At 44.4% G+C, this 25,239-nt stretch overlaps 1 protein-coding gene across 1 annotated transcript in view; it reads right to left on the reverse strand.

Annotated features, from left to right (window-relative positions):
• LOC310677872 (uncharacterized protein) overlaps positions 1-25,239 on the reverse strand; it is a 45,443-nt gene that overhangs the window by 6,063 nt on the left and 14,141 nt on the right. Inside the window, exons 6-16 of the mRNA XM_083441053.1 lie at positions 24,948-25,087; positions 23,824-23,970; positions 20,585-20,656; positions 19,214-19,279; positions 17,441-17,671; positions 12,020-12,055; positions 10,817-10,924; positions 5,182-5,299; positions 4,468-4,666; positions 2,839-2,948; positions 1,471-1,610 (exon numbers count right to left, since the gene is read on the reverse strand). Coding sequence (XP_083297179.1) covers positions 1,471-1,610; positions 2,839-2,948; positions 4,468-4,666; positions 5,182-5,299; positions 10,817-10,924; positions 12,020-12,055; positions 17,441-17,671; positions 19,214-19,279; positions 20,585-20,656; positions 23,824-23,970; positions 24,948-25,087 — 1,367 coding nt within the window. The remainder of the gene's footprint in view (positions 1-1,470; positions 1,611-2,838; positions 2,949-4,467; positions 4,667-5,181; positions 5,300-10,816; positions 10,925-12,019; positions 12,056-17,440; positions 17,672-19,213; positions 19,280-20,584; positions 20,657-23,823; positions 23,971-24,947; positions 25,088-25,239) is intronic.

A 25,239-nucleotide genomic window follows, 5' to 3' on the forward strand; every position in this document is an offset into this window, starting at 1 on the left:
GTAAACCACCATTAGGGGCATCGCGATGGCAGGGGCATAGCAAGGTGGGTGCAGTGGGTGTCACCACTGAGGGAGGTTACAAACTGGCGTGCAGGGTCTCTGAGATGCGTGGCTCAGCACGCTGCAGGCCCCGCAGTGAGTGCCACCCACCAGTTTGTCACCCCCCTCAGTGGAAAAAGACTGGGAGAGACCCTGTGGCTTGGGCACCTGCAGGCTCTGCACTGCCCCAAACCGCCCGCCCGCCACCTCCCCTCTCAGCTGTAGGGTGGCTGAGGGGGGAGGATGTAGGCAGACTCCTTGGAGGCCCCACAGAGTGTCCTGCCCCTGCTGGCTCCGCCCCCACGCGAGCCACCCCAGGCACCCAATCAGCTTGCTCCACTGCTGCCTGAGGGGTCCCTGTAAGGGCTGTGACATGGCCCTAGCCCACACCCAGGCTTTGAACAGGATTCACACCCTGGATCCCTTTAACATGATAACCTTACTGAGGTGGACAGGCGAAGGCTACAACCTCCCTTCCATCCAAACAAATGCTCACCCAATGCCTAACCTCAGAAAACCTGTGACGATTGCTACTAGGTGGGTGAAAAGCAATTGGCTGGTGCCAACTTGCCAAGTGAAAAAATTCCTACCCAGCCCCAACAATATAGCAACCGACAATTGTCCATCGCAAGGTCATATCTGAGCATAGCATGAAAAGAGGGTGAGTGGGTCAGGTGATCCAGCGATGGGGCGAGAGACAGGGTAACGCTGGCTGCGCCGTGGTTAACTCGCCCACGGCCACACTCATACTGAGAGCTGATTGGCTGGTGCTGTCCCATGAGGGCAGAACCCCAGCAACAACAATGCAGCCGGCATGATGTAGGTAAGAGGTGGCAACCTTCCACCCCCTAAGCGACTGTTGTGACCCGGGATGCTGAATTTGATTGTATATTGTTTTTGAAAGTGCATATTTGGTACATTTGCTAATAAATGCAAATTGTATTAAATTTCTCCTCCATCCCTTTCTGGGTGTGCAGCAGACACACCTGACAGATGCATATCCCCCCCCCCCAAGAATCGATCTATTTAAACTTTAGTTTCTTCGTTTCATTGACAGTGCAATCGACAGCTCACTGAAATTAATAGTAAAGCCAATTGATGTGATTGGTTCTCAAACACATTTTTTGTAGATGAAATTTTGCAGTGCATGAATTGCATGTGAACTAAATTTACCTTTTATCTAGCATATTTCTAACTTGCCCTGCATTCAGAATAATCTCAGGGGGACACAACATTTCTGCAAAAATTGTAGTCTGTTATATTCTTCTATAGATACGTGCAGTTTATAGAATCTTTCTTTTCTTGCACACAGTAACCTAGATGAGTAACTAGAAATATTTGTCATGGATTTATGGTAGAAGTGACTTCTAGGGACCCATTAGCTTTGCATTTCTTGATTTCATCAGTCATGAAATAGTGATTGACCAGTACCTTGGATGAATATTCAGGAAGGAAGACACCAAGTTTGAAAGGAAGACTTGTTGCATACCTAAGAGAAATCACAGGAGCCAGGGCAAAGAATGTTTTGATTTTTTGAGACAGCTCTGGTATGGCTGAAAATGCTATGAGGCCTAAGGAGAAAGAGGGAGGGAGAAAAAACACAGTGAGCATTTAGAATCCTGTTAAGTGATTCTCCAGTAACCCAGAAGGGTATTCCCTGACCTGAAAGCAGAGATGCAGAGCCTGTGGCTGGCCTAATATTATTGACTGGGGCTGATGGAAGTTAGAGTCTGACAGCAATCTGGAGGGCTACAGATTCCCCATATGTATTCTAAATGATCACTGGAGCAGCTGGGAGGAAATTGAAGGATAGCAATAGATCTACCAAGGATGGAGAAACCCGAGTGCCACCTCTACCACTGCAACTTTGAAGCCACTTGCCAGGAAAGAAAGAAAGGCAGTGGATGTGATTATTCTGTTCTCGAAATAAGTTTCCCTCTTAATTATATGCTCATCAGGTGAATGAGCAGATGAACTCTGCCCCTCGAGCTACCAAAAACTACATAGTCGTAGTCGTTCTAGACTCTGCACTCAGATCCTGTAGGTCTTTCTTGATTTAAGAACTGGCACCACTGTACCACAATGGAAAGATAGTCTAAGGTAAATGGTGCAAGCACATTTTCTTGTTACCGAAAAGCCTTTAAATCAATCTCACTCTGAGAAATTGTGAACTCTAGGTGTACATAAGCAGCAGGGCCGGAGCTCTTATGGTAGATGATGGGGCACGTTTTAAGGTTCCGTCACCTAACTTCAGAACCTCTTTCCTCCCCTCTTTTGAAGCTGATGGGTGGTGGAGACAAGAGGACTAGTTGAAGACAGGTCATTGGATGTATCTTACATTCAGGCTGGTGATTTCTGTCCCCTATCTATATCTACCATCTATATCTATCTATCATCTATCTATCTGTCTGTCTGTCTGTCTATCTATCTATCTATCATCTATCTATCTATCTATCTATCATCTATCTATCTACCTACCTACCTACCTACCTATCTATCTATCTATCTATCATCTATCTATCTATCTATATTTAAAAAGCTGTCTTCTCACTTTTCCTGAAAAGCCCTATGTACTCCATAGTGGAGTCAAGCAAGGTCACAAAGGGAATGCAGACACAACAGTGCCAGGGTTGGCGCAAGATTGACTCCCAACACAGAAAAAGGGGATGAGCAGCTTGTAGTGGAACAGCTGCCTCTAGAATCCAAAACAGCAAAACACAGGACAAAGTGAGCAACAGAGAGAGGGGGGAGAGAAGGGAGAAAAAGAGAAAGAGATGGGATTGTTCAATTTTAACATACCAATGGTAGCACCTTCAGAGTAGCCTATATAATACAGTTGCTTCTGCCCAGTTTTCTTCAAAATAAAGTTGATCACTGCTGGAAGGTCATACATGCCCATTTCATGGAAACTGAAATAGTAATTGGGAAATAAGATTGGGCTTTTTAAATTTTATTGCAAAATTAGTGACTCCTATGAGCTCACAAATATTTCACATTTGGGCCGGTCCACTCATGAAGTGAGGTGAAGCAGCTGCCTCAGGGGGTGGAAGCCCCTGAGGCAGCAGCCTTGCAAGTACCCCTCACACCTTGCCACCTCCACCACTGGTGGAGAAGTGGTGTCAGCACTGGCACCCATTTATGGTGAGATCTCATGGAGCATGAGAGATCAGGTGAGATTTCAGTGAGATCTGGCAAGATTGCACCATAAACCAGTGCCAATGCCGCTTCTCCTCTAGTGGCGAAGAGCGTGTGGAGGGTGAGCAGAGGTGGTGCCAGTGGAAGTGGGCGCATGGTGGTGGTGCCAATGGAAGTGGGTACATAGTGGGGCACCACTTCCCATTTCAAGTGGTGAAATGGGATGCACCACCCCTGTTTTCCCTAGAGTTGCCTTCTGGGAAGTTTTGTTTGAAATGTGTGTGTGGAATGAGATGATGGAGCCACCATCTCTACTCTACGCTTTAATTTTTTTAGCTATGGGTTCCAGCAACAGAACATCACTAAAAATCACACACACACACAAGAAAATCTCATGAAGGGGAATCACACATAGAAAAAGGCTGTAGAGTGTGAAGATCCCCAGTGACTGCCAGTCAGTGTAGACAATACACAGGTAAATGAACCATGTTTGCTTGAACCATGAACCATGCCATCAGAATAAATACATTCCAACAACGTAATCCATTCCAGAAGCCCGTTCGGCTTCCTAAATGTTTTACAACCAAGGCGCGGCTTCTGATTGACTGCAGGAGCTTCTTGCACTCAAGCAGAAGCCGCGTCGGATGTTTGGCGTACGAAAAAGTTCAAAAACCAGAACACTTACTTTCAGGTTTTCAGTGTTCAGGAGCCAAAATGTTCCAAAACGGAGGTGTTTGGAAATCGAGATTTGACTATGCTTGGAAATTTCATTAATATTACCTACCTTCATAATTGGGATGTGGGTGGCGCTGTGGTCTAAACCACAGAGCCTAGGGCTTGCCGATCAGAAGGCGGCAGTTCAAATCCCTGCGACAGGGTGAGCTCCCGTGTTCAGTCCCAGCTCCTGCCAACCTAGCAGTTCAAAAGCACGTCAAAGTGCAAGTAGATAAATAGGTACCGCCCCGGCGGGAAGGTAAATTGTGTTTCCGTGCGCTGCTCTGGTTTGCCAGAAGCGGCTTAGTCATGCTGGCCGCATGACCCAGAACCTGTCTGCGGACAAACGCCAGCTCCCTCGGCCTATAGAACCAGATGAGTGCACAACCCCAGAGTCGTTCGTGACTGGACCTAACGGTCAGGGGGTACCTTTACCTTTTTACCTTCATAATTTGGTATTGTATCACAGCTGATTGGCTAATAACCTATGTCCCAACAGTGACGAATAGGTCAGCATAGTTGAAGTGGGAGATAACATTGTCAATGGCTGTAAAGCTGTTCCTTTTTTGTTCAAACTACCTGAAATCCCAAAATTCATCCTGGTCAGTTGACAAATGTTGGTGTCTCTGCGACCAGCTTGACCCTCTGCTGTTCCCCAGCCAAACATCATAGCCAGCATCCGCTAATATGAATCCAAAGCTGTTGTTGGCCAAATTTTCGACCCAGTAGCTAGCTTCTGTAATCAATCCATGTTGCAACAACACAACAGCCTTGGGACCTGTTTTGAAAACAAAGTCTTTGTTTTAACAAAGCAGACAAGAATTTCTGTGCCCTGGTAACAAAGATGTTTTTGACGAATCTCCCATATTCCTAAAACATTCTTTATATTACAGTACATTACAGTTGGTTAGGCTGTGGTCTCATCCAATGGCATGAATTTGAGCCTTGATTGTAGAGGAGGCTTGTTAGCAAAGCGCTATTCAAGCATTCAAAATATTTGTGAGGGATTAAAATGGGAATGGGAGATAGGCAGGCACCCACCAGCTGTGCTCCCAAGGCCCCAGTCAACACTGGATGGTGTCTGCCCTCTCACTGTCTTTGCTGGAAAGTCTCATGGGAGCTTGGAAGCATGCCCTGCTCAAGGTGCTTCCATGGGGATGCCTCCATGTGGTCCTGGAAAGTCAGGGTTCTCACTTATGGGGAGGACTATACGGTAAGTATGTTCAGCTGATAGACTACGGATTTTGTTGTTGTTGTTGTTGCTGTTGTTGTTAAACACACATAACAAGATACCTCCCACTGGAAGATTTTTTTGCCCAAAGGGTATTCTGTTAATTGTCAAATAATAGCCATCATCCGTTAACACTTCGTACTTTTCGCTGGGGTATCCATTGTAGGAAATCATCTCACTCTGAAAAGAAAAATAAAAAATAAAAAATGCTGAGAGCTTTACATTCGGAATGGTTTAGTCTATCTGCCAGGAAGGAGACATTTAAGCAGTATGTGAACAGTGTCATTATACGGTTTAGTCACCAGATGGCACAGGAGATGGTTGTGTTTCTTCTGTTTGTTCTCTTCTTGTTTAAGAGATACAGATATCTTCATGCACTACATTCAACAAGTGTACCATCTGTGCACTTTTGTACACAAATTGTTGAGTTGTACATAGTGATATTCACATGTAAATTTCATCAAAGGTGTGCCTTTGTTTACAGCAGTTGAGCTGTGCAACTGATGTTGAATCCTCGGAGACAGATGTGGGTTGATGCTGCTAATTTTTCTTTACTGTCAGATTTAGACTCAGGTCTTAGCCACACTTCTTCTTGTCCAACCACTTCTCCCTGTGGAAAACAGCTCTTTAGCACTCAATAAGAGTGGACGGCAATTTGGATTTTATCCAGATTGACGTTTGCTCCAATTTAGGGCTAAAGAGTTGTTTTTCCATGGGAAAGGAGCGAGGCAAGGTTGGGGCCAAGCAGAAAACCACTCAGACCCATGTTTTCAAGGCACAGGACAAGCAGAGGTGTGGATGAGCCCTCAGGCATGACCTCAGAGGCAGGTAGTGCTTCGCTGGCAGGAGGCACCGCTGAGGCCAAGTCAGACAGCTCTTCTTTGGCATTTGGGATGTCTTGTCAGGACAGAGGCAGGACAGAGGCTTGGGCCTTCCCTCATTCCAGTCCTCACAGGCAGTGGTGTAGCAAGGACAGGTAGTACCTGGTGCGGAAATTTATTTGTCACCCCCCCACAAAGGACTTCCTCCCAAATTTTGGGTTCCTTCAAGCCTACTGACATCTCCTTTATGCATGGATGGTACTGTTTTAGCTACAATAAGAATCATCACTCGGCTAATAAGTATAGAACAGGGGTGGCCAACTCTCAAGACACTGTGATCTACTCATAGTTATCATTTATACCCCAGCCATTGTGGGCAGCTTCCAGCAAAATATTAAAATACAATAGTCTGTTAAACATTAAAAGCTTCCCTAAACAGGGCTGCCTTCAGATGTCTTCTAAAAGTCTGGTAGTTGTTTTTCTCTTTGACATCTGGTGGGAGGGCGTTCCACAGGGTGGGTGCCACCACCGAGAAGGCCCTCTGCCTGGTTCCCTGTTACTTTGCTTCTCGCAGCGAGGGAACCGTCAAAAGGCCCTCGGCGCTGGACCTCAGTGTCCAGGCAGAACGATGGGGGTGGAGGCATTCCTTCAGGTATACTGGACCAAGACCATTTAGGGCTTTAAAGGACAGCACCTTTAAAGGTGCTTCAGAGGAAGTAGCCATAAAATCAGTGGACCATGCTTATTTGTCTTACATTTTCTGCTATTTTTATTCAGGTTTGACAGAATATAAATACACTGTATAAATACATAAGCCAGGGCATATGAACTATATAAGTCTTGGTACAAATGTGGGTGGTACGGAATGTGGGTGGCGCTGTGGTCTAAACCACTGAGCCCAGGGCTTGCCGATCGGAAGGTCAGCGGTTCGAATCCCTGCAACGGGGTGAGCTCCCAAAAAGTGCCAAAAAGTGCAAGTAGATCAACAGGTACCGCTCCAGCGGGAAGGTAAATGGTGCTTCCGTGTGCTGCTCTGGTGTTGGTGTTCCATTGTGCCAGAAGCATCTTTGTCATGCTGGCCACATGACCTGGAAAAACTGTTTGCGGAGCGGACAAACGCCGGCTCCCTTGGCCTGTAAAGCAAGATGAGCGCCAAAACCCCAGAGTCATTCACAACTGGACTTAACTGTCAGGGGTCCCTTTACCTTTACCTTTACCTGAACTACTTTAAACATGCAGTTTATGTACTTATGCATGCGTGTTTACCTTGTGTAATTATCAACATTTATTATGTATTTGAGACCCTAGAATTCCTGTAACAATATGAAACACACAAAATATCTCATGAGGGGCAAGGTGAAGTGTCAAAGCAAACACACCACAACTAAAAGCAGAAGCTGGAAATACCATATGGGAAGGCTCCAACTTGGGGACATTCTTCTCACATTGTATTATGTGTATGCATCCCTTTATTCTGGCTTTGGAAAAACACTGATGATGCAGTCCAAGTAACAGTATGCAGCTTTCTGTCTCTGATGAAGCTCCTGCATTTTTAGAGAACTTTATGACTAGCTGAAATTCAGCAAATGACACTTTTCTCTACCTTGCATCTTCATGGTGGTATGTAGACAACGCTGATCAAGTGGTGCCATTTTTGTTCAACAGCGTGTTTTCTCTCTACTATGATCTAATGCTGTGTGCTATTGAATTTTCCAAAATACATCCATGCTTCCTTTGGGCAGAGGTAAGGTGTAGGAGTTGAAGACTAATAAGGGTATTATAGATAAGAATCAATTCACCTTATTTGCTTAAAAAAAAGGTACAACATTGTGTCAGCAGTGCAAATATCCTCTCATCAAGTAGGTGACCCAATGTAATTTGATTAGTTAAATAAATAACCAGCTATGTCCAGACATATAGGTCACCTACTTGCAAATTAGATTGCTCTGCTTACTTACAGGCAGCACATTGATTAGTAAACACTTAGGTTCCTTTTCCTTTCCTTTTCCACATCTTCTATCTTGCCTGGCTATTAAGGCAGAACTTCTAATTTGTAAAGGTAAAGGTAAAGGTAAATGTAAAGGACCCCTGACAGTTAAGTCCAGTCGTGAATGACTCTGGGGTTGCGGCGCTCATCTCGCTTTCAGGCCGAGGGAGCCGGCGTTTGTCCGCTTCCTCAGACTGTTTTTCCAGGTCATGTGGCCAGCATGACTAAGCTGCTTCTGGCAAAACCAGGGCAGTGTACGAAAATGCCATTTACCTTCCTGCTGGAGTTTATCTACAGTCATACCTCGGTATAAATACGTTTCAGGATAAGTATTTTTGGGTTGTGCTCTGCAGTCACCTGGAAGTAACGGAGCGCGTTACATCCAGGTTTCGCTGCTCACACATGCGCAGACGGTCAAAATGATGTCACGTGCATGTGCAGAAGAGGCGAAACACGACCCATGCACACGCAGATGCGCTGTCATGTCTTACGTTCTGTTCAGGATGCGAACGGGGCACCGGAATGGATCCCATTCACATCCCGCGGTGCCACTGTACTTGCACTTTGACGTGCTTTCGAACTGCTAGGTTGGCAGGAGCTGGACCGAGCAATGGGAGCTCACCACGTCACGGGGATTTGAACCGCCAACCTTTTGATCAGCAAGTCCAAGGCTCAGTGGTTTAGAGCACAGCGCCACCCGCAACCCAAAAACCATTTTGGCTCTTCTAAAGATTTCCTCTGCCTCCTTAATCCCCCTTGCCTGAGAACAGGTAGGCAGAGAGCAATCAGGGGAAGTTATTGAAGGGATTCCTCTCCTATATCTATGAACCTCCTTTGTATTAATTGTCATTGTTTGCCCAGATGCTCTGCATTGAGTGGCATGGGCATAGCCAGGATTTATGTTGGGGGGTCAGAACTGAGTTGTCTGCAATGCAATTGGTCGGTTTGTTAAGTATTTTTATTTCTTTACTTGATTGTGGGGGGCAGCTACACCCCCTGGCTACGCCCATGGTGAGTGGGGAGAAAATCCTTTGTATCCTTGCAGGATACTGGTGCAAGGCAGGAGGAAGGTTTCCTCCCCACAGCAGAGAGTCGGAATTTGGGGTGGGAGGGGGCACGCTCCCTAACATAAAGGCTAGCCCCCCTCCCAAATAAAGCCTGGCTATGCCCATGGAAGGGGGGGAGTGTCTCTGAGTGCAAAGATAAGGAGGGGATGGGTGAAAAGCTGTGCAATCTTCATCCATCATAGAACAGGGAAAGAAGGGAGGATGGAAAGGATTGGGGGGGGTGACAGATTGAAGGGAAAGCAGGAAAAGTCTTCCCCCCACCCCATCCTACCTTCTCACTCACAAGGAGGCTGCAGTGAGAGCTGCTCTGCCTGAAGCCCATACAGTCAAATGACTGGCAGGTTAGTGATACCTGGATGTTGTAACCAGTGGAGGAGGAAGGGGGGTGGGGGCAGCGTTTAGAGAAGCACCTTTGCAAAAATAAAAATAAAAAAATCCTGGGGGCCCGATCCTGCCTTCCCTTGCTTTTCTGCTCCCTGATCTCCAGGGAGGTATGGTTTTTGGGGAGGGGTCATCCGATCTCCGTGGGTCTCCACGTGCCAGAGATAACCAGGGAGCTCTGCGAAGATGGCCAGGAAGTTGGTGGCGAGGAGGAGGAGTTCTGAAGAAGAGGGGACTGAGTGATTGGAAAGCTGCCTGCTTCTGAGACTGGAAGCTATTCTACTTTTCAGTGCCTGCTTTGGAGAAGAGAGGTCCTTCACAGAAGATGATTTCCATAAACCCTTCTGTTCAGTTTGAGCTGACCTCACAGTTGTTCTCTCTGCATCTGCTTTCATTCTCTTTTCTTCCCTTTCTCCTTCTTTTCTTTTTAAAAATCTTTCTCACAGATCACTCACTATGCTGGCATTTTGCTGGTCTCCCACCCCTGCCTTGATTGGAATAAATTTTATGTCACATCGCTTCATGAATTGAGTAAGAACAGGAAGAGCTGCTTGACAGTGGAACGGTAGCTGGGCGGGGCACGCTTGCCGTGGCTGGAGAGGGAAAGGCAATGCTGGGCGGGGACAGAGGCTGACGAGGGAGCGAGGGCTTGGAGAGGAAAGGGAGCTGGGAGAGAAAGGGAGACAGGCGGGCAGGCGGTTGCTTGTGAGAGGGGCGCTTCCCGAGTGAGGGTGGTGCATGGACAGGCAGGGAGAGCAGGGCCTTGTCAACTTGCGCATGCACCCGGCCACAGAGGTGGGAAGGGGACGCATCAGCATAACGATGAAACTCAACCCCACTCGGTTCCACTATACAGGCAGCATCGAGTTCAGCTGGCATTTTGTCACCCCATCATGATGGCACCTGGTGCAATCCGCCCCACCCCACCCCTTCCTCCGCCACTGTTCACAGGCCACTGGTCCAGGATCAAACTCCCCCCCCCCCCCCGTTATCCCTCCCTCCTGGCCAGCCCTGTCAAGAAGTCTCCACAAGGCTCATGATACTAGGAAGGAAAATGGAAGCACTGTTGGTACTCTTTGCTTCCTGTTTTCCAGGCTCATCGGTATCACTTCAAGGAATAGTTTTGCATTACCCTTTAGCTTGTATGTCATCACTCCCAATTGCATCTCCCCACCCCATGATGTTCTTGACCTGGGATTGCTAACACGCTGCCCTGTGGATGTTGTTGGACTAGAACTCCCATTAAGCCCTGACCATTGGTCCTGCAGGCTGAGGTTCATGGGAATTGGAGCCCCATAACAGTTGCTTGAGGGGACCTTGTTGGCTACCCCTGTTCTAGACTGGGGGAGGAAAGACAGAAGGAACAAACGCTGCTCTTCTGCATTTCAGGCCCATCTCAGGCCTGCCTCTAATAAGATTAATAAAAGATTACGTAGCTTACGACATTCATGTGAACTTCAGGATTTGCAACTCTTCCTCTCCTACTCAAGTCTTCTAGGATACCAAATAGGCAAGCAAGTGCAAGAAACCACAACTTCTTTCCATAAATCTATTTTATAAATGGGGTGGAAGAGGAGACAACAAAGTAAGGGGGGAGGATCTTACATCAATCAATTATTGCTAGCAAAATATATACACTTTATTCATATATTCCAAAATGTATAAACTGCTCTACATTCAAAGAATACCTGAGTAGCATACAAAAATACACTATATAGATGGTCATTTTAAACCTAGTACAAATCATGAAACAACCTTAAAAACATGATGCCAAAGCTGCAAAAACCAAGGAGGCTAATTTGGGAAGAAAAGTTTTCAACCAACATCAAAATATAGAACTTGCTTCTTTTCTAGGGCAGGAAATTCCAGGGAACTGGAGCAGCAGTGCTTAAGAACACATGCTCAAGTTACAACATGCTCTATGAACAGGTGCACCATGAACAAATCTTTATCCACAGATCTCAGCAACTGAGGTAGGCTGCACTGGGAGAGACGGCTTCCCGGACCTCTTAGTCCATAAATGTCTACGAGTTTATACAAAAGTAGTCAAACCTTGAATCTAGCTAAGTAGCAAACTGGCAGCCAGTGCAATGCTTTCAAGCAAAGGTTTTCCTAAATAACTTTTTTTTTGTACTAGTCGCAGCCGCATATAAAGCATGTTACAGAAATCAAGGTTAGAAGCTATTCTGTGGCTCACTGTTGGCAAGCTCTCTCTATCAAGCAACAGCAGCAGCTGGCATTTCAGTCAAAGATGGGAAAGGGACTCCTGGACAGACCAGTGGGTCATTCGCACATGCACCAATAGTACCTGACCATTGGTTGGGAGTGATGGAAACTGGAGTCCAACAACATCTGGGTGGTCACAGCTTCCACACTCCTGCTTTAAAGCATCTTCTTTTAAAAAGTTGCTAGCTACACCATACGTTGTTTGACCACTGTTGCCTTTTAAACTCTGACCCCAATAAGCCCACTTGCTGTCTCACTTTCCATTTAAGTTTGTCTCCTTTGAGAGCACTAAGGAAGGACCAACATCAGACTTCTTAGCCATTTATAGGAGATGCTGACTGTCAAAGCTATGAACATCTTTGATGAGAGCCAAACATAAATAAAGATTTGCCATACATAGAATAAGTGACCATATTACCATTCTGAGTCCTCTTGCTGTGCTTTGACAGGAGCAGGGTTTTCAAATAATGCTTCCTTCTACAGCACCAACGTTAGTAACCACTAGAAATACGCCTTCTTCATGTTGCACAAGAAGGGGTGTGTTTATCTGCTAGCCAGTTTTTCAGCATCCATTCTCAGCCTCCGCAACATGGCAGTAATGCTGTGGCAACTATTTCAGCTATTAGACATCTTCATGCAAAACAATGGCTCAATGTTCTTAGTAGAGAATTACATACCTCTTAACTCCAGATTCATACACACCTCAAAATTCCACTAATGAGGTCAAGTGGGCGGCAAGGGAGGATGCTTTGTGTGGATCCCCATGGTTTCTTTTGATACTTATTTGTAACGTTGTGACATTTTAAAATGTTGTTATTTGCTCGTCAGTAGTCACTGCCATGTAAAGGTCATGGCCTCTTCTCAACTGGTGGGGCAAGGCCACGGTTGAGGTCCAACACAGATTCCCGTGGTGGGCACAGATCCGGCTTGTGCATGATCGTGGAAGGCTGGCCATTTTGCAGCCATAGCGGGTGACCTTGTAGACATGGCTTGGGGGGGTGGACTGGAAAGAAGACTGAGGGTGGAGGTTGTTCCTCTGGTCGACTCCTGGGCATAAAAGCCAGCTGCACGCAGGCCCCAACCTGGACTCTGATGAAGACAGGCGTTGCTGGAGGCTCTTGAAAAAGCTGGAAGCAGATGAAACGGAGATTTAAAGGGCCTCTGAAATGGCCAAAGAGAGCTACTGAAGAGCAGCAGCGGCAGGTCATGGTGGCAAGCAGAGACCAGGCACTGGAGTGAGGGCTGTGGACATGGGTTCTACCCTTCTTCCCTCCTTTTTTTTTTTTTTTTTTTTTGGCCTGTGCTGAACCTTTTATTTGTCCTAGCTAGAGGCCTTTCTGTATCTGGCTTATGCTATACCCAGTTCTAAACCTCTTCCACATATTGCTTCACCACGGCTTTAATTTCAACAGCACCCAAATACAGCTTTACCTCTTGCACTCTGATTAATTTTTAAAAAACTGTTTTATTATGCTTCTAATTATTTTCTGTTGTAGCTTAATGGATTATTTAATGCCCTAATGGATTTGCTATTCTATGTGCACATGCCAGGGTTCTGATTTGGATCAGAGAGAATAAACCTGAGCCAGAAGAAGACTTTACTGCCCAGTCACAAATATCCCATTTGGGTGCAAGGTTCTTGTGGCAGTGATGGTTGCGTAGCATCAGCTGCACTTTCATGAAACAGACTAGCTAGACTCATGGTTCCCAACATGGGGCACACGCCCCACAGAGGGGCAATTTGATTTTTAAGGGGGGAGTTGGAGAATGAGTTATTAATAGTTAATGGCCCTTTAGGCTTCCTCCATATGAATAGTTCACTTTTTGAATAATAAGAATTGTATGTCATGGGGGGGGGGGAGGGATCAGGATTTTAGAGATGCTTAGGTGGGGCATGGCCAAAAAAAGCTTGGGACCCACTGATCTGGATGCATTTCCATTTGACTTCAGAATGGATTTTGGTGCCAAAGCAGCTTTGGTCACCCGGATCAAAGACCTGTATTGGGAGGACAGGGAAGTGTAATCCTTAATCCCTTAAAGGCTTTTGATACAGTGGTACCTCGGGTTAAGAACTTAATTCATACCGGAGGTCCGTACTTAACCTGAAACTGTTCTTAACCTGAAGCACCAGTTTAGCTAATGGGGCCTCCTGCTGCTGTTCTCATCCTGAAGCAAAGTTCTTAACCCGAGGTACTATTTCTGAGTTAGCGGAATCTGTAACCTGAAGCGTCTGTAACCTGAAGTGCCTGTAACCCGAGGTACCACTGTACTATTGGTTATAGTATGCTCCTGGACCAGTTCTGCAAGGTGGGAGTGGGACACACTCAAGTGCTGCAGTCCTTCCACACCTACCTGAAGGACTGGTTCCAGAAAAAAGCAGCGGGAGTCTTGTGTTTGGCTGCATGGCGGTTATGCTGTGATCATAGAATCATAGAAGAGTTGGAAGAGACCACAAGGGCCATCGAGTCCAACCCCCTGCCAAGCAGGAAACACCATCAGAGCACTCCTGACATATGGTTGTCAAGCCTCTGCTTAAAGACCTCAAAAGAAGGAGACTCCACCACACTCCTTGGCAGCAAATTCCACTGTCAAACAGCTCTTTCTGTCAGGAGGTTCTTCCTAATGTTTAGGTGGAACCTTCTTTCTTGTAGTTTTTTTGTAGTTTTTTGTACACATCCTTTTTTAATCTTAACTCAGTTAAAAGTTCTTCAGACAGCCACCCTGGCTTCTTTAGGCACCTTCCATGTTTCCGTCTCATTGGTATTGCCTGAAGTTGTGCTTTTACTATCTCCCTCTTAACAAACTCCCAGCCATCATGAACTCCCTTTCCTTTTAGTATTACTTTCCATGGGATCTCACCCAGCACTTCCCTAAGTTTTATGAAATCGGCTTTCTTAAAGTCAAGAAATTGAGTCCTAGTATGCTTGGCTGCTCCTTTCCGCTGTATAGTTAGTCAGTTTAAAGCCCTCCTGATGAGGTTTCTGAGATTTTTGGCAAAAACATTCCTCCCAACCGTTGTGAGGTGCAGCCCATCGCTTGCCAGAAGTCCATCTTAGGTTTCCCATGCTTTATAATATCTCTACGAAGCTATTGCTAAGTTGAAATCTGGGGTTACAGGGTAATGTGTCATCAATACACAGATGAAACCCAACCCTATTTCTCTATGTTACTGGAAGTTGGTCAAGTTGTGCAAATGCTGGAGTGATTTCTACGGTTGCAATGCATTGGATGATGGCTTACTCAGAATCTTGACAAGACATACTTTATGATTGCATAACTACGTCAGATGCAACTTATTCCAATCTAAAGGAGGCTTCACTATCCCTTATCACACATGGTGGGGCAGAGCCACCCTCCCAACCAGCTGTTTTCTTGGACCAGGCTGGGGTGAGGTAGCAGTGAGGTTTGGGCCCAAGGCCCAGCCTAGTATAAGTAAGCAGCAATGATATCAGTATTACCTGGGTGGTTCCACAGTTCAGCTCCACCACATGCAACACCACTACTGATCACTTCTGTGCATTACCCCCTTTGTAAGAGGAATTTATTTTATTTTCTCAGGAAGGAGGAGGAGAGATTCATAGGGACAGGAGGGGAATCAAAATTTGTGACCTATTTTTGATAATGCAGTAGGGGAGGGAAAGTATGCTTCATGAGCAATCCTTGCAAAAACTATATTTTTAATTAAAAACAAACTCTTGCGATCTTGCTAAGCACTTGCAAGGAATGTTTGCAATACCCAGCTGAGTTTTGGGGAGGCAGGATGGTGCTGAACCATTAATACTCTCCTATACACCTCTTTCTGCATCTTCTTATAAATTGCACCAAAGAGAATGTCTCGTTATGGAAATATGGCAAGCAACTGGATTTCATTCATCATTACCCAATCATAAGTTACCATATTTGAGTTGAGGGCAGTTCCATGTTGAAGCAATGGAGGAACCACGCTTCTAGTCCCACTCCAGCATCACATCTCCTTACCCAACATCAATGCATCTTTCTTAAGAAGTATCTCCTGAGTTTTCAAAACAATGTGCATATAAGATAAACAATGAAGAAACATAGAATAAGAATTGCGTAGAGCACGTTATTGCAATTAGGATGAAATAGACAACAGTACACTGTTGCAGATATCACGATGAAATAGATCCTGCAAAGGGACACTTTATAAATAAGAGTCACATAACAATAAGTTAACTTCGCCGCATAGAGGACATATGCAGTGTATAAAGCATATAAATGGAGACCATACAACATCTAAATGGTCTTGTTTCATAACCCCTCTTAGAACAGAGCAACAAAAACTGTCCCTAGCAGTTGCAGTGCTCTGTGGGAGTCCTCATAAGGGAGATGGTCCAGGAGGAAGAACTGTGAGGGGAGAGACTTCATCAGGCAAGGCCTCCTTCTACCTGCCTTGCTCCACCCTCTAGTCTCTACTTCTCAATTTGTATTGTATTATTTTATGTACTGTGGCTTGCCGTTGTAATAGTGATTATAGTTTAGAAATTATTTATTGTAACTGTTGAGTGGATTTCTGTTTAACTTTTATACGTTGATATTATTCTTATTTTATGCTATTCTAATGATTGTTGAATGTTACTTTTATGATGTAGATTGCTTGTTTTAAAGTTTTGTTTTGTTTTCACATTTTTGTACTGCATTAGATTGTTATAAGATGTACATTGCTTCAGCTTGTAAACCGCCTTGGGTATTGTAAGCTAGAAAGATGGTATACAAATTAAAAATGATGATGTTGATGAAGGGGTCCTTAAGTGTCTCGTTGCTCAGCCCTGATGCCCCTAAATTCTTCTGGTGAAAATTCACAATTTGCTTTTTCTCTGTTTAGAAAAAAATATTGCAGGATAGGCCTCAGCTCTTTCTTTGGGGTGTGCAGGTTCCTCGTCCTCCCTTCTCCAACCCTCCTTGTATCAGTTGCCAAAGAGTGTTTCTAGGTGGTCTGTTTCAGAATCATTCCAGGCCTTTGATTGGTCTGAAAGTCCTGACAATGAAAGGGAGGTGTCTGCTGAGCAAAGTCAAAATATATTACTAAATCAGTGGGATTTCTCTGGGCTAGTTCACTCACTGGATATCCTCTGCCTCTCATGCGATGTCCTTACAGTGATAATTCAATGGTAGTTGTCTCTGTTTAGCGAAATGTCACAAGACAGGCCACAGCTCCTATTCACCTCAGTTATGTCGGCAGAGGGATTGATTCTCTGTGTAATAATTTTATTAGTTTTCAATTACAATAACCCAATAAAAGCCTCATTGTCAATACCAAATTATAATACCAAATTATAATACAATTATTAATGCCAAATGTTCAGATGCCAAATTATATTATTTTGTTGGCTCCCTGCATGCCAGAATTGATGATTTGATAATTTACTTAAACTCTGCATTCCAAAAGCCTATAAATTCCAATGACACACCAGTCATAATAACAAACCCTTATACCGCAGCTGCAATCTTAATGACTTGCATTTGCATTAACACATCAAATAATTTACAGTCCTTCAGGTGAAGCCTTCAAACTCTCTTTTTGCTATTCTTGTGTGTGGCTATTATTCTGTCCTTATACTTTATTATGTCTATCTTTTGTCATTTGTTGCTGTTATCCATCATACCTTGGGTGGAGCTAGTATTCCATTGCTGTTTCTTAAGTTCTCCATTGCACAGTTCCAAGCTTCATTGTTTTGCAACTCAAGCAAACTGTGTGTTTCAGTGGCCTAGAAGGGCTCTCCGTGTTAGCAGGGCACAGGGTTTGTTGTGACAGGTGTAAAAGAAAGAATGGTTAATAAAAGATAGTGAATTAAATCTATTATAGCAAAATATCGATTTACAGAGACTTCCCCATCCACTCTATGATTTTGCAGTACACCAGTTTGGGGGCATTGAGGCCCCAGACGAAATCCCAGTGGTTCCAGTATGATATATTTTTGTAGTAAACTAGGTTAGAGATGCGAGGAATTAAGATGGCTGTATCTCCTGGGCTTGCAATGATGTCATTCCCACCAGACCACACTGCAGTTGGGACACTCATGTCTTCTACTTTATACAAAGGCGGAACGCTCTGGAGAGTAAAAGACAGAGGATCAATAAACACCCATAAACACACAAGTGTTCTTCGTGACAGCACCCTGACACAATTCAGACTACCTATGGGCTGTTCACAGGTTTATATGGAGGATAGATTTTCCTTCTTCCTAACTAGAACACTCATGGACTGCTAGCATGGTTTAAATTGGGATGAGTGAATCCACTGAGGCTCTCCTCGGATTAGCTGCTCTCTCTCCCCCCCCCCCCATTTTGCAACCAAAGCCCATATAAAAATACAGTAATTGTACCTCTGTCCTCTGTAGAAATGATTTAAACCGCTTTTAGAATTTGTGGTTTATAAAATTGCAAAAAAGTGAATTTAAAAAAACCCTAAACAAATGGTGGGGGAAAACCCTGAGGCAATCTGAGTGGCAGTACAAGCTCCCCTGAAGAGCTACCCCTGTGGTCTGTGGCCCATCATGCAGCTAGAATGATGATGAGAGGAGAAAGAGGAGAGTTCTCATTTCTTTGCTGCCAGCACCATGTCCCCTTCATGGGAATGGCAGAGTGTTTGAGGTGATGGAAATGGCTTTGGGACCCCCTCCAAGCACACGGAGCTTGATCTGAGTGAGGAAAAGGAGTTTGGGAGATGGGAGATTCACCCCACATTTTGAGGAGGTGGTAGAGTGCCTGCTTTGCATGCAGAAACCCCTGTCTGAAATCATGGAGAGCTGCTGCCTTGGTGTGACACAACTCTGAGCTAGATGGACCAGTGGCCTGAATCACTGTAAGGCCACTTCCTCTGGGGGCCTCTCTTACTGCAGAGTTTGTTTCCAAGCCAGGCTTCTGCATCACCCCTGCTTATATTAAAAATAAAACTCAGGATCGGAACTGTCGTATTTGGACTAACTAAGAGTATTGGAGCTGAACGAAATAAGAATATCATTCCCTGAAATCTAGAGCACGGATTGTTTAATTTGGTATTGGATAATTGGCTTTTTTAATTGTATTATAATTTGGTATTGTATTAATGTGGCTTGTATTGGATTGTTATAAATGAAAATTAATTAAAAATTGTTTGTTTGTTTTTTAAAAAGAACATATTGTGGAACGTGGCGTAATTAATTTCTAGTCTATGGTAAGTGATACTGAGTTTGCACTCTTCTTTAAGGGCTTAAGAACTTGTCTTCCACATCACATTCATTTAGTCTAGGATTCTTGACCCCACAATGGCCAACTGGTTATCCCCACAAACTGTAATGATCACCGGCTGCTGTGGTCTCTCCATAGTAACTATGTAATCAGAGATATTCTGCTTCTGCTTACATGGAGAGGTGTAGACAAACTAGTCCTAATCTGAGTAAAGCTATTGAAGCTATACATGGCTAACTCAAGTTCATCCATTTCAATGGGTCTACGCTGAATAGATCTAAGTTGGATACAACCCATTTGAGGGTTGTTATGAGAATATGACAGGGAGGAGGAGAACCACGTATGAGCTCCATGGAGGGGAAATGGAATACATATAAATTAGTGAAGAAACTTATTTTTTCACCTAAAAATTGTTCTCTCTTACCTGGTTATATCTTGCCTCATTCTTGTTCCCATAGTCAAAATACCTGAATAACCCCGAATCTCTTATCTATCAAAATAATAGGAGAGCCATAGAATTAGATAATGCATTATACATATTACTGAACATTATGAAAACTCTGCCACTGCTGGTATTATCAGCAGACAGCTTGAAGCAGAACAATAGTACCAACTTAAAATGGTTTAATTGTGGTTAGAGGCTTCCCAGGGAATGTTAAGCACACTAACAATTCCAGTATTCTTTGGTGGAAGCTCAAACAGTTAAGTGTTATATTGGGTCCTCCCTTAAAGAGGGCACGTATTGCAGTGAGACCTGGACAACCGACTCCCTGTGTTGTGGGTAGGTATGATTGGTCAGCCACAACACCCTATTGGTAGGTCCCTCATAGCTGGGTGCAATCTGGCCAATGGGACGCAGTCCAAACGGTTCAAGGGACCTATTTATACCCATGCAAGCTTCCCCTTTCAGCGCGTTCATTCGGAACACCAGTCCACCTCTCCCTACTTTTAGGGCTTTGTGCTTGACCTTGCTATGCTGTCGTGTGTCGGCTGTCGTTGGGATAGGGGCATGGCAGGAGTTTTTCCCACTTGGCTGAGTGGCTGTTGCCATTTGGGTTTCACCTGCCACTTAGCAAATCGTCACAATTTGTAAGGTTGCGGATAGGCTCTGGTTCAAGTGATAGGGATGGGAGAACGCTCTCGCCATCCCTATGTAAGGGTATTCCGTTAAAGGAATCCAGGGACTCAATGGTTTGGTCAGCCCCTGAGAGGGGGTTGTGCCTGTGCCTTATTCCAGGGGGACATTTGGGTGGAGGAGATAGCTTGTTCCCAGCTTTCCGCTTACCCAGGTGTTCACCCTTGGCTGACCTATGCTGGAACCCTGGGTCAGTGCTAATAGTGCTAAACAACTATTTTACTTTTAAAAGACAACTGAAGGCAGCCCTCTTTAGGGAAGTTTTAAATGTCTGATGCTGTACCATTTTTAATATTCAGTTGGATGCTTCACAGAGTGGCTGGGGAAACCCAGCCAGATGGGTATAAATAATAAATTATTATCATCATCATCATCATCATCATTATCATCATCATCATTATTAATATTATACCTGCACGGCAGGGAGCTAGTTGAACCAGAACCTATGCAATCATTCACTTTCTGTAATCAATAAAGTTGTGGCCTAAATTCTGCCAAAAACCAAAACCAAAATTTGAGGCCAGTGTGAATTTATTTAGGGGGGAGGTTTCTGGGTCTGAACACACAAATGCAGTCAATATGAGTTTGCAATTTTTGACAGACCATAGAACGATAGAACCCTCTTGACCACCACATCTGTTTAAAAGTGCACAACTCTACCTGTTTCCAGTGTAGAAAGTTTTTAGATGATGCTGCATCTGGAAAATGAGCTGTATACACATCTGCACGGCTCTGTGAGAAACATTTGATTTGAAAAGCAAACACATTTTTAACATTTATTTTTAAAAATAATAATCTGAGGAACAGGCAAAGGAAACTACATCTGTAACTAGTCTAGAAATAAGGTGAGTAGAACAGCATACAACATGGGTAGGCAAACTAAAGCCCAGGGGCCGGATCCGGCCTAATCGCCTTCTAAATCCGGCCTGCAGACGGTCCAGGAATCAGCATGTTTTTACATGAGTAGAATGTGCCCTTTTATTTAAAATGCACGGCTGGGTTATATGTGGGGCCTGCCTGGTGTTATTACATGAGCAGAATGTGTGCTTAAAATGCATCTCTGGGTTATTTGTGGGCATAGGAATTTGTTCATTTCCAACCCCCCCCCCCAAAAAAAAAAATAGTCCGGCCCCCCACAAGGTCTGAGGGACAGTGGACCAGCCCCCTGCTGAAAACATTTGCTGACCCTTGGCATACAATTATGCATGGTGCAGAGGGAGAGGGTTTGGGGTTTCACCCTCTTGTATTTCAATAACCTGAAGCCACCCAGTGAAGCTTTTGGTTGGCAGATTCAGGACAGACAAAACAAACGATCTTTGCCACCCAGTGCATAGCTCAGCTGGGAATTGGCTTCTGCAAGATGCAATGCTGGCTTTGAAAGGCGTCAAGAAAAAAATCACAGAAGACAGATCAGTCAGTGGCTGCTTGTCAAGGTAATGTCCAACCCCAATGCTGTGCTTTTGAAAGTATTAAAAGCAGTGCCATTTTTTCTAGAAAAAGAGGTCGCCTCCCTCTTTCTCTTAGACTGGCAAAAGTGCCCACCTAAGAGGTGCCGGTGAGTTCCAGCTGAAAAAAGGCCCTGACTTAAAGTATTTTAAAAGCCCAGTCATACTGCTACTCCTTTGATTATATCTGAATTTCTTGTTGTATGGTATTTTGTGTTTGCATAGTACTTAGGGGATTGGTTTACATGAAATGCTAAGCTAAAAACCTTGGCTTAGTTCCAAGTGTGAAGATTCCTGGAAAGGAGTTTGCTTCATTCCTCTCGGGGTCCTCCTGCTCTTGCACTGCTGGGAGCTAAGCCATGGTTTGGCTTAGCTTGTCACACAAACACAAATTCATGGTTTGTTTCCAGTCTAGACAAACCCTGAGTTGTAAACCCAGGAACTCTAATCTCTCTAGGATCCCATTTGCTCACCTTTCATGTTTAGCAATGGTCACCCGAGCTGGACTTATTTAGCAGGCTTACTTTGAACTAGCAGAGAGAAAATAACTTGCAAATTTAACCAGCCACTAAGAAGGATTAGATCTGGAGAAAGACTTTTGCTACAACTTAAGACGCTGCTTGGGATATGTGAGTAGACTTTAAACCTAACAAATGAAAAGGATGGTGTGGAATCTGGACAATGAGTTAATTAAGAGGAGGATGAAAGGACACCCCGGTTTGATTTATTGTATCAGCGTAGAAGCAACATTTCATTAACAGCTGGAGAGACGCCAAAGAACTTTGGATGTTTGCCTGAGATTTATGGCAGAGTGGAGTGGCGCAGTTTAAAATCTGCAAGCAGCCACAGAGAACTGAAAGTAACTTTGCTAAGTCTGACCAGCTTGTTGAATCAACATATGGATTACCGGTAATTATATAGTCCCAGGGGGAGGTAAGCCTTTAGTGTTCTATTTCTTGATTTCTGTATTCCCAGTTATATTTGGTAAAACCTCCCCCAGAAAGGCTACTACTTAAAAAACAGCTGGTTTGGAAAAGCATTTGGTAGCTGCTTTGATTGGTTTATATGTGGTCTGAGTGTGGACTTGGCAGCTACCTTCAGTGGGAAAAATCCTGGACTGAGTTGTTAAGATCTGGCAGAAATATCAGCTTGCAAAGAGATGCTGCGAACGCGCAGAGGGGAACCCAGAAGAGTTGCCAAGGGCTGCTGGCGTCTCTTTGTTTGAGACTTGGAATATTACGGCCCTTGAGAGCAGAAATATAATATGGATTTCAACAAGGAAGATTCCACACAGATTTATAAAAGCGAAAGTTGAACAGACCAGTGGCTGAAGGAATAAAAATAAATAAAAGACAGAAGGATTAACATTGGAGTGGTTCACTGAAGAATTATGAAATGCAATGCGACATTGGTTGATCAGCACTCCGCAAACTTCAGAGCATGGGAAAACACTCAAAAAGATAGATAATTCAGCATTTGTATTTGGCTTTTTATGATTAATTGTAATTTGGAATGTTTTAATGTGGTTTTAATTGGTTTAAAATGGAAAATTTAATAAATATTATTTCCAAGAAGAAGGGGAAGAAGAAGAAGAAGAAGAAGGGGAAGAACAAAAAATGTGCACAGATTTGTTTCATTGAAAACACATTCTGATCTGAAATCATATCATGTGCAATCTGGACATATGCAAACATGCCAACCCACGAAGGCTGCAATGCTGTACACGTTTTCCAGAAAGTAAGTTTCAGTGAGACTTGCTTCTGAGTAGGCCTGCGTAGGATTGTGGTGTAATGGTGCAATTCTAGGCGTATGTACTCAGGAGTAAGTCCTCTTATGTTTCCAAGCACAATTCAAAGTATTGGTGCTGATCTTTAAATCTCTAAATGGCCTCGGCCAGTATACCTGAAAGAACGTCTCCACCACAATCATTCTGCCTGGACATTGAGATCTACCACCGAGGGCATTCTGGCAGTTCCCTCACTGCAAGAATAGTAATTGCAGGGAACCAGGCGGAGGGCCTTCTCAGTAGTGGTGCCCGCCCTGTGGAACGCCCTCCCATCAGATGTCAAGGAAATAAACAACTATCTGACTTTTAGAAGACACCTGGTCAGCCTTGTTTAGGGAAGTTTTTAATGTTTGATGTTTTATTGTGTTTTTAATATCCTGTTGGAAGCCGCCCAGAGTGGCTGGGGAGGCCCAGCCAGTTGGGTGGGGTATGTAATAAATTATTATTATTATTATTATTATTATTATTATTATTATTATTATTTCGGTTCAACAGGACTTTTCCAGTGTGTAAAGCATTTTCATCTGACTCTAACCAAGATTTCAATTAGCCATGGAATTTTTGCTCCCTTTGGAAGCTTTTTGCCGCAAAAACAAAAGCTTGTGAAAAGTAGAACATATAGCTAAACCAGTAATCAACTACTATGCCTTCTTCACACATCTACATACCATATTTAGATTTGTTGCATTGAATCCACCCATAGTGAACATGAGGCGCGCACATAATTTCTGCATAAAAGAAGCGCGGCATAATTTCTGCATAAAGTCTCTCGCAGGCTTGCGAGTCAAAACAAATTCTCCTCTGACAAGCATGCTCTGTAAAGATATAAAGACCTTACATATAATGAAGCTTTCATAAAGTGGCAAAATAAGCTACATGCCTCTAAGAATTTCCTTGTCCCTGGCTGCACCTCCTAAAAGGTTTAAATCGGAGACCAGGACGAGGAAACCATGTGGCGATCCTGCCCTCAGTGTGCCTGCATGTGCCAGCAGCACCTGCTCCATCTCCAACCTTCCCACATTTGCTGATAACACCCAGATCCAGTTACAGGGAGGTTTGTACACCTGTCCAACCAAATCTACTTAAAAGTCCCCTTCAGACCTTCCGGTTCAATGCAGGAAGGTTGGGGGTGTGGACAGTGACAAAGCTGCATGCTCCGGCACCAGGGATAGAGAGTAGGTGGGGGAGTAGCTGGCGCGCATCCCAGGGGCGTGGCATGTCACTTGTGGGGGCATGGCATGAGCCCGGGGGGTGTGATGCACCGCCCGCAGGGGCATGGTGCGCGTCCAGTGGGCTTGACACATTGCTCACGGGGCCTTGGCCCTGGCATGGTGGAGGGTGTGTGGCATGTGTCCGGGGGTGGCCACGATTGTAGCCCCCTCCTCGATGGTGCCTGGGCTGGTGCGCTCTCCCCACGCCCCCCCTTTCTCTGCCAGTGGGTGTGGATAGGCTCATCTATTTCATTTTTCTCCGTTTCTCATTCTGCCATGCTTAAGCTCAGTTCTGCATAATTACCACATCAAGTTCTTTAAAAACCAAAAAAACCAAGTGTGCATGAAAATTCCTGAGCAATGCACATTTTTGTATGCTATTTTCCCTATTATAACGCATTTTGTATGTTATTTTCACTATTTACGGTATATGAATATTTTACACTGCTTTATGCATTTTTTGTACATATTACTTGGCCAGAGAACCATAATTTGGAGATGAGCAAATTTTGAAAGGGGGGCTGGGTTTCCATTTGCAAATTCTTCATTTCCGCGGTCATAAAATAGTGATTGACGGGTACCTTGGATGAGTATTCAGGAAACATGGGGCTTATTTTCAACATAGGGCTTGTTGCATGCTGAAGAGAAATCACAGGAGCCAGGGCAAAAAACATGTTGACTTTCTGAGACAGTTCTGGTATGACTGAAAATGCGATGAAACCTGAAAGGGAGAGGAGGGCGAACGAGAAAAACACAGTGGGCGTTTGGAGCTGCTGATAACCATGTTAAGAAATTCATTCACCAGTTTAAAGGGTACTCCTTGCAGAGGCAGACTTAGGGTAGCACAACCGGCTTGGTCAAAGTAGGTGCAGA

This window comes from Podarcis tiliguerta (assembly GCF_965153285.1).
Source record: "Podarcis tiliguerta genome assembly, chromosome: 5".
NCBI classification, from domain to species: Eukaryota; Metazoa; Chordata; class Lepidosauria; order Squamata; family Lacertidae; genus Podarcis; species Podarcis tiliguerta.